Here is a 19,058-nt window from a genome sequence, read left to right on the forward strand (position 1 = left end):
CTTGACTAGCTGGGATTACGGGGCGTGCGCCACTACGCCCAGCTAATTTTTGTATTTTTAGTAGAGACGGGGTTTCACCATGTTGGTCAAGCTGGTCTTGAACTCCTGACCTCATGATCCTCCCGTCTCAGCCTCCCAAAATACTGGGATTACAGGTGTGAGCCACCGCGCCGGCCTAAATTCAGTTGTTTTTAAGTTTTTGCCTACATTTTTAGACTAAACTTGCTTGTTTGTGTGAACCAGCCGGTAATCTCCAGCTGCAGCTCAGAAAGAACGAGAGAAATGGGTAATGTTAAAAATCTGGATTAGTATTCTCATTCTGAGCAATTATCCTGCAAATTCTGCCAGGTGATGGGAATAAATAGGTTGCCCATCATTCAGAGGTTTCCTTTTGGGAAAGTAATCAAAGCCAAGCCCATGCATCCAAATCCTAGCAAGCATACCTCTAACCACCAGTCACCTGGTGTGTCACAAGACATGCTTTTCTCTCCCGTGTTGGAGGACTCAGTTCCACAGTTTTACCTGAGCGTTCGGCTTATGGTAAGGAGTCCATGCAACCCTCAACTCCTCAGCATAAATGAGGTCTAGGGAACTCCAAGGCTACTGACAGCAGGGATGATAAGGGCGTACATGGGCAGCCCAGATCATTCCCACCCCCTAGAGCCCTGCTTCATGATGCAAGCCCCTCTGGCACCCATGGGAGCACTTGCCGAGGTTGCCAGGACTCGGGGATGCAAGGATGGAAGAGGGAAAGAGGATGCTTTCTTCTCTCCCTCACCTAGTACCCCAGGTATCTACTAGGAAGAGAAGGGAACCAGGAATGCCTGCTCCCCACTTTCTAGATGGGTAGCCATTCATCTTCATCTGCACCACTTTCAAATGCATCTTGAAGCTCTGGGACTCCTTTGAAAAAATGCCTTCTTTTATCCTTTCTCCTCTTCGGTTCTTGCCTCACAGACAGGTAATTGTTTCCATCCTACAGGACACCCCCCTCAGATGCATCCTTCAAATTGGAAAGACTTAATTTCCCAAACCTTAAACTGGTTGGCTTAGGATTGGTTTTAGGAGAAGGGAACTCAGAAGTCCAACATGCCAGCAAAAGGGTAAAGTTGTTTACCATTCGGATTTTGCTCCCCCCCGCCCCCCGGTGTACAAATTGGTAAAAGGCCTCAGGAATTTTGAGCTGTCCTCACGCCTCCCCTTGTTTCATTTAAAAAAAAATTTTTTTTAGACGGACCCACTGTTGCTTAGTCTGGGGTGCAGCAGAGATCTCGGCACACTGCGACCTCCGCCTTCTGGGTTCAAGCGATTCTCCCGCCCCAACTTCCCGAGTAGCTGGGAGTACAGTCAGGCGCCACCAAGGGCTGGCTAATTCTTGTATTTTTAGTAGAGACGGGGTTTCACCATGTTGGCCAGGCTGTTCTCCAACTTATGACCTCAAGTGATCCACCCACCTCAGCCTCCCGAAGTGCTGGGATTACAGGTGTGAGCCACCACGCCAAGCCCCCTTGTTTAATTCTGAGACATGCTTTTTAATAACCCGGTTTGTCTCTTTTCGCTTTCAGGCTATCAGACTCGGAACGGTCATGCAGCTGGAGCCTTGGACCATCGCCCCTTCTGCCGGGGACTCTTAGAATAGCCCCTGAGGGAGCTCTGACCGCCATTTTCCCAAATAGAGCCCCCTGTCGGTAGGAAGCAGTTTCGATCGGTCTTTGGCCCTGTCCTTATCCTTCTTCTAACGGCAGTGAGATGGACTTCTTTGGGGGTGGGAATGAGATAGCCAGGTGGGAAGGGCTCCCTAAAACTCCAGCTGGCCTGCGCGCTGGGAGGAGTGCGCACCGGGCCCGGGGCGGAGCCACGGAAGTTCGCTTCTCCGTTGCTGCGGGGAGGAGCCCGGCCCCTCCTCTTCCTCGTTGGAACCTGGGATTTAATCTGTGAGGAGGGTCCCTGTTCCCCCTTTTCTTCCTTTTTACCCAATAAAGCCCTGCCTTATCCTTCACATTGTCTGCGTAATGTTTCCTGCGGCGTGACAAAGGACCCCATCCATCTTTAGCTGAAGTAAGGAAAAGTCCCACGACATCTGCATGTGTACCGTTGTATTTTTATTACATATATGGATGTCCCTAAACAACATACAGTATTGTTTTGCTTTATATAAGTTATTACAAGGGCATTCTGCAATTTGCATTTTCCCCAGTCTTGTTTTTTGAGGTTCATCCGTGCGGATGCGGGAAGCTGTAGCGCACTTCCCCTGCCGTAGGGCGGTTTGTCCGTTTTCTAGCTGGTGGACATTCAGCTTGTCGACAAGGTTTTGCAGTTACAAAGCGCCTTTGCTACAGGTTACTGTACCTGCCCCTCATACTTTTGACAGCGTCTCCCGACATACAGCCAGGAGTGGGTGTGCAGACCCCCCTGCCCGCTCCCTTCCACTTCATCAGCCTGGCCGGGGGCTCCTCCAAGAGGTGGGACCGCTTGGTGACTTCTAAGTCGTGCCTCTCTCTGCGTAATGAACGCCTGGAGGGCAGGGACTTGGCAGTCTTGCTTACTGAGGCGTTTTCCAAAACCGGGACGGAGGGCTCTGACACCCTTGCGGAGGGTGGAGGGTGGCCGGCGCGCGCCGGAGTTTGGGAGAACACCGCCGGGGGAGGCGGAGGGAGGAGGAAGTCTCCGGGCCCGCCGCGGCCTCTCTCGGGGACGTTTCTCCTCCCGAGGACAGACACACCCCGCACCGGGGCGCGGAGCCTCGACTTCTCTCCTGGCCAGCTCCCCCAGCGCGGGACCTAGCACGGCCCGGCCCCGCCCCGGGGGCCTCCCCTTCCGCGGTGAGTCAGGCCGCGGCGACGGCAGCGGAGGGGGCGATGACGGGCGAGCGGGCGGCCGCGGCGGAGCAGCGCAGGGCGGGGCGCGGCGGGCCGGCAGGGGCGGCCGAGCGGGCGGTGGGCATGAGCGGGGCGGCCTGGGCGCCGGCCGCGCTGCTGCTGGCGGCGTCCGTGCTGAGCGCTGCGTTGCGGGTCCCCGGCGGCTCCGCGGAGCGCGACGCCCGGGACTCGCCGCCACGAGGTGAGTGCGCGCCCCCTCCCGCCGCCCGGCCGACTCCGAGCGCGGCGTCAGCTCCCCGCGGCACCGCCCCTCCCTCCCCAGGCCCGGCCGGAACCGCCTCCGCTGCCTGCGCTGCCGCTGCGACTCCGCGGTCGCGCGCCCCGGACCGGAGGCCGGACTTGGGCCCAGGAGCCGGGGGAGGGGACGGTTCGCGCCGCGGCGGAGCGTCACTTGGGCGTCCTGGAGCCTTCTGTCCAAACAGAGGCCTTGGATCGGGATGCGGGCAACCCCCACGCGCGCAGCCAGGACGCGGGCCAGCCGAGGGCCGGGGGCTCGGGCGCCGCTGGCACCCCGTCCGTTGCTCCGAGGGACTTAAGGCAGGGTCCCTTCCCGAGGGCCTGGCCTCCGAGGACGTGGCGCGGAAGCCGTGCGACCCATTGGCTTCGGCGCGGGGGAAGCCCGAGGCTGGGACGCGAGTTCGGCCGCCCGCGCTGGGGTTGAGGCCGCGTAGATGGCCTGCAGCCCGCGGGCCCGTCCCGCGCGAGCGCTCCCTGGCGCCGCCTCTGGGTGCATTTTCTCTCCAGGGTGACAGGGAAGCCGCCGCCGCCGCCGAGTCGGGGTCGGGGTCGCGGCCTGGGAGGGGCCGGGCTGGGCGCTTTTGCCTCGTGTTTGCACAACTGGCTCGCTCTTCGAACTCGCGGGGGAAACGGTGGCAAATACAGATTCCAGGCCTCCGTCTAGGCCCCTGAACCGGGAGCCCCGGCTCCCCGCGAGGGCTCGGGCAAGCACCGCAAACCGCTTTGGGTCAGTGCTTGACGAGGGTCCATACCTGGAACGGTGGGAGTCGCCTGCCTGTCCCCTTCCACGCCCTTTTCTTGGTCAGAAGACGAGGTTTTCGTGTCTGCGTGTGGAGTTCAAACGGCCCCTCCTCCCCAAGCAGAAGCTGGAGGAAGACGTCGTGAATGTTCGAAACGCGGCTCAGCAGATGACATGTTGTGTGCTTGTTCTCTGCTCCGCCCAACCTCGGTCTTCTGCGCTCCCCTAATGGCAGGGACCCCGGGGAGGTCATGTGATCTGCCTGATCACAGTTTGTCAGGGACAGAGCCCGTCGAACACGCTGTTTTTTTTAGCACCAGTATTAGCTTATCCAAGGACACTTACTTTGGGGACGGGTGGTCTGTAAGTAGCAATCGCATGTAGTGAGGGGAAGCCGCGTGTGGCCGCAAGGCTCCCCCTGCCGCCTGAATCCCACGTTTGGGCTGCACAGCTTTCTGCTAAAAACATCATCATCTGCCCTCTTTTTGAAAATTCAGCATTTACTTGAAAAAAATAAATAGAACATGTCTTTAAAAATACGTCCAGCAAAGATCAGAGAGTTAGAACCAGAAATTAAATATTGGGAAAGGAAATAAAGGTGTAACATTTACCCCCGCACTATTGAAAGGTGACTTTATTGGGTTATTTGCTTATGAAGACGATGTAGACCAGAGGAGAGAGAAGGAACAAGTTGTTCTTTTCTCTGTAACGCTCTGTGGGTGTTGCCCTGGAATTTCTTAGGTTAGCTGTGTGGGGAGGTGACGGCGTTTTCTTGAGGCTGAACATCAAGCTCGGTTTCGAGGTCATATTTGATGGCTTAGTAATTGGGTCCTTTGGTCGTGTCTGTAAGTGATACAAACTATTATTATTATTTTTAAAAACCACATTCAAATAATTCATAGTAAAAAGAAAGGTGTCAAAATCCGCTAGCGTTACCCTGACAGTCTCCAGCTGCGGTCTTCACCGTTGGCTGCACACTCAAATCCGTTCGGGAGGTTCGTTGTTTTTTGTGGGAAATTTAAAAAATCATGTTGATTGGGCAGAGATTCTGATTTAAATGGTCTGGAATAGGGCCAGGGTTGTTTTTTTTAAAGCTTCCTCAGGTAATTCTGATACTCAGCGAACACTGAGCCCCTCTGCACATTCCCAAATGGCATAGTTAGTAACATGACAATGAAGAGCTTTCAGCCCAAAATTCACGGGGACAATCTAAATATACAACAAGTACCTATTCCACCCGCCACTGAAGGCTCAGGGAAACGAGTTAAAAACCGCACTTACTCCATCTACGAAGGGATGATGATGTGTGGAAAAATTACGAAGGAAAAGATCATGGCTTCGTGGGCTCTTAGCTATGATCAAGTGTAGGAAAAAGTCTACAGAGAGTGACTAGAAATTTGAAAATGGAAGCCATTAAAACTGAAGAAGGGAAATGAGAAAGAACTATTTTAAAATGATGACAAATTGACAAAGGATTTAAGATTTTTGTCTTTAATGTAGAGAAGTTATGCAAATACCTCAGAAGGCCTCAGGGATTAAATAAAGGTGGTTAAAAAAATAATTCAAGAATTCATATGAAAGACGCTTACCGATGATAAACATTTGGAAAACATGTTGAAACTTGTTAATCACAAATTCAAAATGGAAATAATTAGGACGTGCCATTTTCTATCCACCAGGCTAACAAATGAGGGAAACATGGAAAGGCTAATCAGGCTGGGCTGATAGGGATCTGCCAAGGCTCAGGAGACTGGTTAGGGGTTAGGTGCACGGTTAGATGGACCGAGGCTTAAATCCTGGCTGCCAGGAGGTGACCTTAGGCAAGCTGCTTGACCTCTCTAGGCCTCAGTGCCTTATCCCCAAATGGAGACACCAGGAGCTCTTTCTTAGGGCTGTTGGGGTCTGGCAGATAGTAAGCGTAGTTCTTTGTATTACCTGGGAGATCTCAACCATCACAGTTGTCGTTAGATACAAGCACAACTGTCCGGGTGCGGTGGCTCACGCGTGTAATTTCAGTACTTTGGGAGGCCAAGGCGGGCGGATCACAAGGTCAGGAGATCGAAGAACATCCTGGCTAACAGGGTGAAAGTCCTCTCTACTAAAAATACAAAAAATTAGCTGAGCATGGTGGCGCACACCTGTAGTCCCAGCTACTTGGGAGGCTGAGGCAGGAGAATCTCTTGAACCTGGGAGGTGGAGGTTGCCGTGAGCTGAGATCGCACCACTGCACTCCAGCCTGGGCGACGGAGCAAGACTCCATCTCAAAAAATAAAAAGAAAAAAAAGGAAATCAGCACAACTATTGGAGGGAAATTTCGTGACGCGTATCAGAAGCTATTCAAAAGCCTGTTTTTGGTTAAAGATTTTACTCTTGGGTTTGGTGTGGTGGCTCACGCCTGTAATCCTAGCACTTTGGGAGGTCGAGGTGGACGGATCGCTTGAGCCTAGGATGTCGAGACCAGCCTAGGTAACATGGTGAGACCCTGTGTCTGCAAAAAAATACGCACACACACACACACACACACACACACACACACACACACACACTCTAGCTGGACATGCTGGCGTGCTCCTGTAGTCCCAGCTACTTTGGAGGCTGAGATGGGAGGATCGCTTGAGCCCAGGAGGTTGAGGATGCAATGAGCTGAGATCATGCCATTGCACTCCAGCCTGGGCAACAGAGTGAGACTCTGTCTCTCGGAAAAAAAAAAAAAAAAAAAGAAAAAAAAATTTAACTGGGTGTTCCTGATCCTGAAAAGGCTCTGTTGGCTTCTGCATTGGTTGGACGTGGCCTGGATCACTGTAACTTCCATGTGTTCAGCACTTGTTTTGTTTCTGGGCCAAGCACTTCGTAGCTAGTCGAGTTAACTTTCCCAGCAGTCTCATGAGGCACTTACTCTTATGACCTCTAATTCATTGGTGAGGAAACTGAGGCACATTGGGGTTCAGATTCAGGTTTAACTTGAATTTATCCCACTATGTTATACCCCAGGTCCCAAACACTGCTTCCACTGAAAGCTTTCCAGGAGACCAAAGAACAGAAAAAATGATTGTGAAAGCTTTCTTTGGCCTAGAGAATAAAAAGCTGTAGTGGATTATTAAGAGTTTTATACTGCAGGGCTTGTCTTCACTGAGCGCTAAATAAGGGTAAATTAAGATAAACTTTAAAATGAGGGATTGAGCTGGCTACATGAAGAATTCCTGATTCTGCCATTCAAATGAGTGACTGGAGGGCCCAGAGGAAGCTTTCCCATTAGAAAATAGAGACCTTCCTCATTGTGTTATTAAGCAGTTCCCCATTTTTTTCTTTTGGGTAAATTTACTTAGAGGATAAATTGACTTCTCTTTTATATAATATTATATAAATGGCCCAGTTGGTTGAAATGAACCACTTTGCTTTGACTTTAGACAGAGCAGTTCACTTTATTTTTCCTACCAAGTGGGCACACATGATTTTAGAATGTACGTCATGTTTCTGTCATCCTCAACACATCATCTAGTGAACTGGTGAGCAGTGTAATGAGTGAATCTAGGAGCAGTGGGTCTCTCTGCCCTTCAGACTGAGGCTTGTCTTGAAACTCTCCTTACTCCTCTCCGATCTGCCATGGAAATTAGGAGATTCCAGACTCCAAAGTGATAGAAAGTAGCACTTCTCAGACTTTCTAGGACGTGCACCCCACCTCTGGGTCCTGCTAACCTGCACTCTCTGACTCAGGCGAGTTCTGTATTTCTAACAAGCTGCCTGGCTGTACTCGCAGCTGAGTAACATGGTAGGGGAGAAAGCTTGAACTTAGAATCACACAAATTGGGTTCATGTCAGTGATTTCATTAAAAAACCATGGCCACAGGCAGTGACCTAATTCTTGAGAGGCTTAATTTATTCATCTGTAAAGTGGGGAAAATACCTCGCTCATGAGATTGTCATTATTATAGAGAAACTACTAAATTCAGTACATGTCACATCTTAGCACTTGATGAATATGAGTTCCTTACAGGATCCTTCTGTGCACTAGATATGAGTGGTGTTGACTGAATCCTCTTGTAGTAGAGACATCTCTGCAAAAGGAAACCTGTCTGTGTGCGTGTGTGTGTGCATATGCATGTAGACACACACATCTCTGCATACACGAAGTAATGTCTGAGAGACCCCAGAAACCCTAGCGTGTAGGCTTTTGAAAAGCACTACTGGAAGCCACTGTTCACATAAATATACTTTGTTTCTAATGCCTCTTTCAGGTGCCTTCTTTTTCTTTTTTAAAAATTTTCCTTTGGGAGGCTGAGGCGGGTGGATCACAAGGTCAGGAGATCGAGACCATCCTGGTCAACATGGTGAAACCCCGTCTCTACTAAAAATACAAAAAATTATCTGGGCATGGTGGCGTGTGCCTGTAATCCCAGCTACTCGGGAGGCTGAGGCAGGAGAATTGCCTGAACCCAGGAGGCGGAGGTTGCGGTGAGCCGAGATAGCGCCATTGCACTCCAGCCTGGGTAACAAGAGCGAAACTCCGTCTCAAAAAAAAAAAAGAAAAAAAAAAAATTTTCCTAATTTTTACCAGACTTAGACAAAAAAAGACATGTGGAGCTGAAGATGGATCAAGCTTTGCTACTTATCCATAATGAACTTCTCGGGACCAACCTGACTGTCTACTGGAAATCCGAATCCTGTTATCACGTATGTATCAGTTCACACTCACAGTTCTGTTTGCTTTGGGGCTTGTTTGACAGGAACCTTAACGTTCTCATATCTAAAGCCCTTCACAAGTTAACTTCAGTTTTACAGGTAAGGAAACAAAGAAGCTATATAAAGAATCAGAAGAAATACAGTCAGGGGAGGATGCCTAGCGATGCGCAGCTTCCATTTTTGTCTTTTCATCTACTCATCCTTTAAAAAAACCAGTTCTCCGTGATGAACAACATTGGTGGACCGTGTTTTATTTCCCTCTTCTCTAGAGCATAACCCTCTTGCTGGACCAGAGCAGGAAGGAGTGGGACCCCACTCCTTCAGCCAGCAGGGAGGTGCACGTTGAGGGAGCGACACTTATTCCAGGGCCCCGCCTCCCTGATGATAACAAACGAATTTTCTCGGAAGGTTTTACTCCTGTTCTAGACCTCGTTGATTTTTAAGGACAAGGCTATTCTTTCATGTAAAATAAAATACTCTACTGTGCAACCATAAGAAAGAATGAAATTAGATCCTTTGCAGCAACATGGATGCAGTTGGAAGCCATTATCCTAAGTGAATTAACATAGGAACAGAAAGCCAAATATTGCATGTTCTCACTTCTAAGTGGAGCTAAGCATTGGGCACTCATGGATATAAAAGGTGGGAATAGTAGACACTGGGGACTGCTTGGGCTGCAGTACTGAGTACTAAGTACTGAGAACCTTGGGTGCTGTAGCCTGGGTAGTACCTATAGGGCTGAAAAACTACCTGTTGGGTACTGTGCTCACCACCTGGGTGACAGGATCATTCATGCCCCAAACTTTAGCATCATGCAATATACCCATGTAACAAACCTGCATATGTGCCCCTGAATCTAAAATAAAAATTTAAATTATAAAATAAAATATTTTTGCTATTTTGTTAGTGTGAGCCACCACACCTGTAATCACAGCACTTTGGGAGGCTGAGGCAGGCGGATCACCTGAGGTCAGGAGTTTGAGACCAGGCTGACCAACATGGAGAAACTCCGTCTCTACTGTAAATACAAAATTAGCCAGGCATGGTGGTGCATGCCTGTAATCCCAGCTACTTGGAAGGCTGAGGCAGAAGAATCGCTTGAACTGGGGAGGCGGAGGCTGAGGTGAGCCGAGATTGCGCCATTGCACTCCAGCCTGGGCAACAAGAGCAAAACTCCATCTCAAAAAAGAAAAAAAATATGAATTTTAATTTATACTGAGTGGCTGTTTACTATAAATGGCCTTAAAAAACAAACTTAAAATCTCTGGTATGGGCACCAGCTGAAAAGATGATGGAGCAATAGACATACCTTCTCTATTTGAATAAACCTATTGAAATATCTGTGAAGTAATATGAAGCAAGAAAAAATTGGGTGTGGTGGCTCATGCCTGTAATCCCAGCACTTTGGGAGGACAACGTGGTTGGATCATGAGGTCAGAAGTTCGAGACCAGCCTGGCCAATATGGTGAAACCCCTTTGCCACTAAAAGTACAAAAATTAGCCAGGCATGGTGACCTGTGCCTGTAGTCCCAGCTACTCAGGAGGCCGAGGCAGGAGAATTGCTTGAACCTGGGAGTTGGAGGTTGCAGTGAGCTGAGATTGTGCCACTGCACTCCAGCCTGGATGACAGAGTGAGACTGTCTCAAAAAAAAAAAAAAAGAAAAAATTGAAAAAAATCTATTAAGAAAAAGTAGCATAAACAAAGAAAAAAGTATTGGCCTACAAGAAGAACCTGAAGGAATCTTGAAAATAATCAACAATAGCTAAAATTAAAAAGTGACAGGAATCAGATAATTCAGTGAATAGGCAAAATGTCTTCTAAAAAGACTTAATAAAGCTCTAAGATCACAGAAAAACAAGTTGAGTGGGGAAAAAGACTGCTGTCAAGGTGTTAGATGTAGGGCAAGTAAGACCATCGTTAGAATAAAGCAAGTAGGATCACTGACATACAACAGTGATGCTGTGGACAAATTGAAGAATTTAAAACAGCCCAGGTGCAGTGGCTCATGCCTGTAATCCCAGCACTGTGGGAGGCCAAGGCTGGTGGATCACCAGGCGGTCTGGAGTTTGAGACCAGCCTGGCCAACATGGTGAAACCCCATTTCTACTAAAAATACAAAAAATTAGCCAGGCATGGTGGCGGGCACGTGTAATCCCAGCTGCTTGGGAGGCTGAGCCAGGAGAATTGCTTGAATGTGGGGGCAGAGGGTGAGGGCGGAGGTTGCAGTCAAGCAAGATTGTGCCATTGCACTCTAGCCTGGGCAACAAGAGGGAAAATAAAACAACAGAATGCAAGATTAATATATGCACTGGTTATTTATTTGTGAAGTTTACCTATAAAGATTGTACAATTCCGGCCGGGCGCGGTGGCTCACGCCTGTAATCCCAGCACTTCGGGAGGCCGAGGCAGGTGGATCACGAGGTCAAGAGATCGAGACCATCCTGGTCAACATGGTGAAACCCCATCTCTACTAAAAATACAAAAACTAGCTGGGCACGGTGGCGCGTGCCTGTAATCCCAGCTACTCAGGAGGCTGAGGCAGGAGAATTGCCTGAACCCAGGAGGCGGAGGTTGCGGTGAGCCGAGATCGCGCCATTGCACTCCAGCCTGGGTAACAAGAGCGAAACTCCGTCTCAAAAAAAAAAAAAAAGATTGTACAATTCCATAGTGACACAGTCATTTTTTTTGTGATGGAGTCTCACTCTGTCACCATGCTAGACTGCAGTGGAATGATCTTGCCTCACTACAACCTCTGACTCCTTAGTTCAAACGATTCTCCTGCCTTAGCCTCCTGAGTAGCTGATATTACAGACATGTGCCACCACACCCAGCTAATTGTTGTATTTTTTAGTAGAGACAGGATTTCACCATGTTGGCCAGGATGGTCTCGATCTCCTGACCTCAGGTGATCTGCCCGCTTCGGCCTCCCAACGTGCTGGGATTACAGGCCTGAGCCACTGTGCCTGTCCCAGTCATTGTTTTAATATACAATAATAGGTAAATTTAAAATTACTGAAATTTGGAGGTTTTCCTATACATATGAAGGAAAAATCATGTCAGGATCTCCAGTTGGACATTTATGTCCTCCAACAATCAACAGATGTTTGAAAATCCCTGGCAGTTGACCTATTGTGCTTTTATTTACAGTGCTTGTTTCAGGTTCTGGTAAACATTCCTCAGAGTCCAAAAGCGGGGAAGCCTAGCATTGCAGCCACCCCTGTCAGCACCCAGCACGGATCTGTTCTACAGCTGAACAACACCTTGGAAGAGAAAGAAGTTTGTAGGTTTGTGCCTGCCATGATACGACCTAAGTGAAGTCTGCATTTTCTCTGTTTCTATTTTGGTTTTAGCTTTTCTTCTCTTTTTTTTTTTGAGACAGAATCTCACTCTGTTGCCCAGGCTGGAGTGCAGTGGTGCGATCTCGGCTGACTGCAACTTCTGCCTCCCGGGTTCAAGCAATTCTGCCTCAGCCTCCCGAGTAGCTGGGTCTACAGGTGCATGCCACGACACCCAGCTAATGTTTTGTATTTTTAGTAGAGACAATGGGGTTTCACTGTGTTAGCCAGGATGGTCTCGATCTTCTGACCTCATGATTTACCTGCCTCGGCCTCCCAAAGTGCTGGGATAACGGACATGAGCCACCACGCCCGGCCAGCTTTTTTTCTCTTTACCGTATTTTTCTTTATCTTTTCTGGTCTGTACCCAGGAACATGTATTATTCTGCCTTCATGACATTAGCAAAATCCAACTTCTTATTTCCTAATCTAACCATTTGTCTTAATTTTACCTAATGGTTATAGGTTGGAATATAAATTTGGAGAATTTGGAAACTATTCTCTCTTGGTAAAGTACATCCATAATGGAGTCAGTGAAATTGCCTGCGACCTGGCTGTGAACGAGGATCCAGTTGACAGTAACCTTCGTACGTATATGTTCTCTGTTGATTTTCACATTTGCATTTTCAGAGGTTTCAGTTTTTGAGTACTGTTTGTAAAGCAGAGCAGTCTGTAATACTTTCTGTAATTGAAAACCTGAATCTTAGATCACTGATGAGCACCCCACCAACAAAAAAATTCACATAAATTATAGGTTATTTATCCTACAATTTACAATATGGTACAATTTATAAATATGGTATGTTTATAATATGTTTATTATTTGAATATAATAATAAAATTATGTGACATTAAAAAATTATATATTGGCCTGGCATGGTGGCTTATGCTGGTAATCCCAGCACTTTGGAAGGCCAAGGCAGGCAGATCACTTGAGTTCACAAGTTTGAGATGAGCCTGGGTGAAATGGTGAAACCCTGTCTCTACAAAAAATACAAAAATTAGCCAGGCCTGGTGGTACATGCCTGTAGTCCCAACTAGTCAGGAGGCTGAGGTGGGAGGATGGCTTGAACCTGGGAGGCAGAAGTTGCACTGAGCCGAGATTGTACCACTGAACTCCAGCCTGGGTGATAGAGCCAGACCTTGTCCCAGAAAAATATTATATGATATATCAATATATTCTCATAGTTTTTAGTTTAATTATGAAGCATTAATAAGCCAAAAAAGTTAATGCAGTGGAAAGAAACTAGAAATAGGGTAAATGGCTGTCAAATATCTCTCCTTGTTTTAGGAGGAAGGGTATTGTATTTCCCGTATGTCTTCCGCTGACAGTCCGGGGTCCTCTTAGATAAAGGAGGGATCGTTCATTGTCCAGTAACCCCAAGGAAGAAAATCTGCCTTTCTGAGTTTCCCATTAGGTAACTGTGTGTGCTGCCTTTCAAAAGGCAGTAACCAGTGCCTGCGGCATGAGCAAGTACTGTTCACAGGGAAGCTATTAAAGACTGTGAGGTTCTATCAAAAGAACGCAGGAGCCAGTGTGAAAGGGCCAATGGAGGAGGACACGTTAAGCATTAAGAAGAATAATATATGTGATTGAAGAAAGATAATGAATGTGTAAAAACCATGAGGTCACATGAAACTAAAATGAGCAAGGCCTGCCTTCCCAAACAAAACACAAACAGTGCTTTGTCTTTGTAGGTAACCAGGGCACCTGATGTTAACTAGGGTGATCTAAAGCTGTTAGTTGAAAGGAGAGGTTTAAGCATTTATTTTGCCCGTTTTAACTGTAATTCAGGGTAACCAAATAGTCCCCGTTGAGGGAAAATTCTGTGGAGAAGAATGTCAGGTAATGAATACAGCCAAAGGGCAGGATATGTTGCAACCCCTAATGAAGTAAGTGATTCAGAAGAAACCATGAGGTGAAGGGGAATTTTTACCAGGTGAACACATCCACCAGTCAGGGGTCAACCACGGCAGGTGCACTTTCAGTGTCAGCCAGGAAGTTATGGTTAATTTCAGATGACATTGTGGTTGTATAACAAAATATCCATTTCAAAGCTACTTTTAGTTTTGAAATAGTTTTAGATTTGTAGAAGTGTTGCCGAAAGAGTTCCCAAATACCCTTCACCTAGCTTCCCCTAAACCCTAAACTGTGAAATCGTAGTATAGTTACCCCACATACAATTACCAAAACCAGGAACTTAACGTTGTTCTTAACATTGAACTCACATTGATACAGTACTATCTACAGGGTTAAACTTCTCTAAATGTCCCTTTTAGTATTCTTCTGCGGTGCTGGCTTTGATGTAGGATCCCACACTGCATTTAGCTGTCAGATCTCCTTCGTCTCCTCCAGTCCAGGACACTTCCTCAGTCTTTCTTTGTCTTTCATGACCCTGACGGTTTGAAGGGTAATGTCTGGTTATTTTGTTGACTGTCCTTGATTTGGATTTGCTTGATGTTTGGTGTTTTCTCATGAACAGGTGGAGGTTTTACATTTTTTAGTAGAATACAACAGAAGCAAGGCTGGGTCCTTCTCAGTGCCTCGTGTCAGGAGGCGCATGACATCAGGCTGTCTTTATAAGGGCTTTAGAGTCACATCCTGAAGTATATAAGAATGAGATAACATGATATGATGGATTCTTAAAGAAATAGTTTAGCCAGAAAAAGGAAGATGTGGGGTGGGTAGGTAGTTACAGATGAAGCAACAGGGACAATATCTCGATAATTCTAGGGTCTGGGTAATGGGTTATATACGGGTTGATGGTACCATTCTCCATGCTTTTGTTTATGTTTGATATTTTTTATAATGACAGTTGTGACTCCCTTCAGGATGAGCATTCTCAATTATTTGTAGGAAATTCAGCATGAGAATTTAGGCTTCCCCTCATTGGTTTTCATTTATAGATGAAATGTAATGACGTGATGTCTTTGGTGTTCATGATGACATCTTTGAAGGGTGTTTTCTTTTCTTTTTCTAGCTGTGAGCATTGCATTCCTTACTGGTCTCGCTCTCATCATTGTGATATCCTTTCTGAGGCTCTTGTTGAGGTAAGATGTGCGGGGAGGACATTCAGAACAGGCAGCTGTGACCCTCAAGTGATCGTCATTCTTTGATGATAGGAACATTTCTGTGTCCCCCATGTCCATCCGCTGCTAGGCTTCAGGGACTTACGTAGACTAAGACGTGGTCTCTGACTTACGGGAAGTGATAAAAAAGGTTCTTGTGGATTTTTGCCTTCCATCCTCCCACGTGGCTGATGAGGAAGAAAATGCTTGAGAAATCATTATTTCCTAAAGCATCCTGGTTCTCAGCGACCGGAAGTGGCTTGTGACAATTTTGGGAGGAGGTTGCCGCATTGGCCCATCTCTGGCCCTGAGCCCTGAGGTGGCACCTTCTAGTCCAGCTGCCCAGCCTCTGCCAGCACAGGCATCTGGTGGCACAGATGGGTGCCTGGTGGCTGTTCCTCAAGACCTCAGCATAGACTCCCTGTCCCTTGGTTAGTTTGTTAGCCAACGTGGAGAAGGGACTGGTTCTGCTCTGTGTGGTGAACAGGTGATTCTGGCAAGAGTGAATTAGTGGACTAGAAAAAGACAGTCAAATAGATCCAGGCCCAGTTTAATCAGCTTTCAAAGGAAAGTTTTTTCATGTTTTAAAAAGAGTAAGAGTGAATTTTCTCATGCTTATCTTGTCGGGGTCTCAAGAAGGACCACAAGGTTTTATTGGTGAGCGATACCCAAATTGGAAGAATGGAAACCTAACCTCTACGTCAGCTAGCGGGGCAAACGCTGAAGCTTTGGGGAATTTCTGCGCTGTGATACTCTAGCTTTGTACATCTTAGAGATAGTTTAATTCCATGTATGAGGAATTTGACTGTGTATAGGGTAAAAGAAGCACTTGTTGCCTAGAAGCAGTTTGTAACCTGACTGTTTTAGGAATAGAGGAAGATTCTAGCAGGGAAGTTTCATTTGTTTGAGTTAAGGTATTATCTTACCAATCTTTTGATAAAATGCAAATGTTATTTCAATATATCAGGATGCTTTTCACATGAATGGATCTATTATGGATTTTATTTTTTTTTTTGAGACAGAGTCTCACTCTTGTCACCCAGGCTGGAGTGCAGTGGTGCCATTATGGCTCACCGCAGCCTCAACTTCCTAGGCTCAGGTGATTCTCCCACCTTACACTCATAAATAGCTGGACTGTAGGCATGCATCACCATGCCCAGCTAACTCTTTTTTTTTTTTTTCATATTTAGTGTAGATGGAGTATTGCTATGTTGCCCAGCTGGCCTTGAACTCCTGGACTCAAGTGTTCCATCTGCCTCGGCCTCCAAGAGTTCAGGGATTACAGGCATGAGTCACCATAACTGGTCATATTTCATGACTTTTTAAAGTAATTGATAGCTAGACCGGGTATGGTGGCTCATGGCTGTAATCTCAGCACTTTGAGAGGCCAAGGCAGGCGGTTTACTTGAGGTCAGGAGTTTGAGAAAAGCCTGGTCAACGTGATGAAACCCTGTCTCTACTAAAAACACAAAAAGTAGCTAGGTGTGATGGCAGGTGCCTGTAGTCCCAGCTACTCGGTAGGCTGAGGCACGAAAATTGCTTGAACCTGGGAGACTAGGGTGCAGTGATCTGAGATCACGCCACTGCACTCCAGCCAGGGAGTCTCAAAAAAAAAAACAAAACAAAAAACCTGATAGCTGAGATCAAGCATTTTCAAAGGAAAGAAAGTCCACCTGGCCCCATGTGGGACCGAAACTTCTCTTTGCGCATGATTCTGCCCTTCCAGCCTGTGGGCAGAATGCTGTTCTTGGCAAAGCCAGAGTCCCTTATTCCCCTCCCCCTTGCTTCCTAACATACCCAGGGAGGTTCAGATGACTGTGAGCCAAAAAACAACCAGAAATAGTTGAGAGAATAAACAGCCTCTCTTCTTTTCACTTGAGCAACAGGCATGAACAAGAAAATTAAGTATTTTTGTTTTATTTTTAAAAATCGTAGCTTCTCCTTTTCACTCTTTCTTAGATGTGTGTATTTAACATGTTGCATGTGCTGGCGATGTTATCCATGCTGAATAAACTAGAAACGAGAGTTGAGTTGTGAGGGAAAAGGAGAAACTGCAAATGTATGCCTTGGGCCTATGGATCATGTTTGGATACTGAATTGAACCACTAAACTATAAAAAAAAGTTATGAAACAGGGAAACTGAACTGGCTATGTGACAATTTTAAGGAATTACTGCTATCATTTAAAAATGTGACAAGGGTATTATGATTATGTTTAGAAATAAAAAAAAGTCCATATCTATTAGAGATACATATAAAGTGTTTATGCATTAACTGATATGATGTCTAGGATTTTCTACAAAACATTCCAAGTCAGGAATGAGGGACAGTGGGTGAGAGGACAGATGAAGTAAGATTGGCTTCAACGTTTATTGAAGCTGGATGATGGAGGTCCATTATTCAGCAGACCCTGTGCTACTGTGCTTTGCTTTATTGCACTTAACGGATATTGCATGTTTTACAAATTGAAGGTTTGTGGCAATCCTGCATCCAGCAATTCTTTTTTTTTTTTTTTTCCCAAGACATGGTCTCATTCTGTCTCCTAAGTTGGAGCGCAGTGGTGCCATCACAGCTCACTGCAGCCTTGACCTCCCACACTACAGCCTTTTGATTTAAAGCGAGAGACATGTGGCCAGGCAGGGTGGCTCATGCCTGTAATTTCAGCACTTTGGGAGGCTGAGGCGGCCGGATCTCTTGAGCTCAGGAGGAGTTCGAGACCTGCCTGGCCAACATGGTGAAACCCCATCTCTACTAAAAACAGAAAAATTAGCTGGGTGTGGTGGTGCACACCTGTAATCCCAGGTACTCAGGAGGCTGAGGCACAAGCATCACTTGAACCCAGGAAGTGGAGGTTTGCAGTGAGCCAACATCATGCCACTGCACTCCAGCCTGAGTGACAAAGTGAGACTTCATCTCAAAAAATAAAAAATAAAGTGAGAGACATGCAACTCTTCCTTTTACTCCAATACTTAGAAGCCATTGTAGGGTAATTAATTGGTCTAATTTCAATGTTGTTGTATCTGAAATAATAGAGAGGCCCAAAAACAGGGAGGGATATGGGGAAACAGTCAGAACATACTCAACACTTACTGACCTTATTGACCTCCCAGGCACAAGCAATCCTCCCACGTCAGCCTGTCAGGTAGCTGGGACTAGAGACATGTGCCACCATGATAATTTTTTTTTTTTTAAGTAGAGATGGGGGTCTCACTGTGTTGCCCAGGCTTGCATTGAGTAATTCTGTTGGCACCATTTTTCCGACAGCATGTCTCATTTCTTGTCTTTGCATTACATTTTGGTAATCCTTTTAATATTTCAAACTTTTTAATTAATATTGTATCTTTTATGGTGATTTGTGATCAATGATCTTTGATGTTGCTACTGTAATTGTTTTGGGATGCCATCGAGCCCACCTATGTAAGATGGTAAACTTAATCGGTAAGCGTTGAGTGTGTTCTGACTGCCCCGCCCACCGCTTCCCCATCTCTCTCCCTCTCTTTGGGCCTCTCTATTATTTCAGATACAACAATATTGAAATTAGGCCAATTAATTACCCTACAGTGGCTCCGAAGTGTTTGAGTAAAAGGAAGAGTTGCATGTCTCTCACTTTAAATCAAAAGCTAGAAATGATTAAGCTTAGTAAGGAAGGTATGTCGGGAGCCATGATGGGCCCAAAGCTAGGCCTCTTATGCCAAACAGCCAAGTTGTGAAAGTTCTTGAAAAAAATTAAATGTGCTACTCCAGGGAATAAACAAATGATAAGAAAGTGAAACAGACCGGGCTCAGTGGCTCACACCTGTAATCCCAGCACTTTGGGAGGCTGAGGCCAGTTGATTGCTTGAGGTCAGGAGTTCGAGACCAACCTGGCCAACATGGCAAAACCCCATCTGTACTAAAAATACAAAGTTAGCTGGGCATGGTGGTACACGCCTGTAGTCCCAGCTACTCGGGAGGCTGAGGCAGGAGAATTGCTTGAACCCGGGAATTGGAGGTTGCAGTGAGCTGAGATTGCGCCACTGCACTCCAGCCACTCCAGCCTGGGCAAATGAGCTAGACTCTGTCTCAAAAGAAAAGGAAACAACCTTACTGCTGATGTGGAGAAGATTTGGGTCGTCTGGA

At 46.7% G+C, this 19,058-nt stretch overlaps 2 protein-coding genes across 7 annotated transcripts in view; both read left to right on the forward strand.

The window, feature by feature from the left end:
- POMK (protein O-mannose kinase) overlaps nt 1–1,999 on the forward strand; it is a 57,970-nt gene extending 55,971 nt beyond the window's left edge. For all 3 annotated transcript variants that reach the window (XM_064370015.1, XM_064370017.1, XM_064370016.1), the window contains one exon: nt 1,566–1,999. The gene's annotated coding sequence lies outside the window, so the exon portion shown is untranslated. The remainder of the gene's footprint in view (nt 1–1,565) is intronic.
- A 928-nt stretch (nt 2,000–2,927) lies between these two features.
- The window catches only part of HGSNAT (heparan-alpha-glucosaminide N-acetyltransferase), a 43,940-nt gene continuing 27,809 nt past the window's right edge, over nt 2,928–19,058 (forward strand). For 2 of the 4 annotated variants that reach the window (XM_064370010.1, XM_064370009.1), the window contains exons 1-5: nt 2,943–3,060; nt 8,411–8,526; nt 11,684–11,820; nt 12,337–12,458; nt 14,853–14,922. In XM_064370010.1, the coding sequence (XP_064226080.1) occupies nt 2,943–3,060; nt 8,411–8,526; nt 11,684–11,820; nt 12,337–12,458; nt 14,853–14,922 (563 nt within the window). Of the gene's footprint in view, nt 3,061–8,410; nt 8,527–11,683; nt 11,821–12,336; nt 12,459–14,852; nt 14,923–19,058 lie in introns of those variants that run through there. The other 2 variants (XM_064370008.1, XM_064370011.1) reach the window with 2 other exon arrangements.

The sequence above is a fragment of the Aotus nancymaae genome, unplaced genomic scaffold (genome assembly GCF_030222135.1).
Source record: "Aotus nancymaae isolate 86718 unplaced genomic scaffold, 86718_ANA_hifiasm-v0.15.2.pri h1tg000097l, whole genome shotgun sequence".
Taxonomy (NCBI): Eukaryota; Metazoa; Chordata; class Mammalia; order Primates; family Aotidae; genus Aotus; species Aotus nancymaae.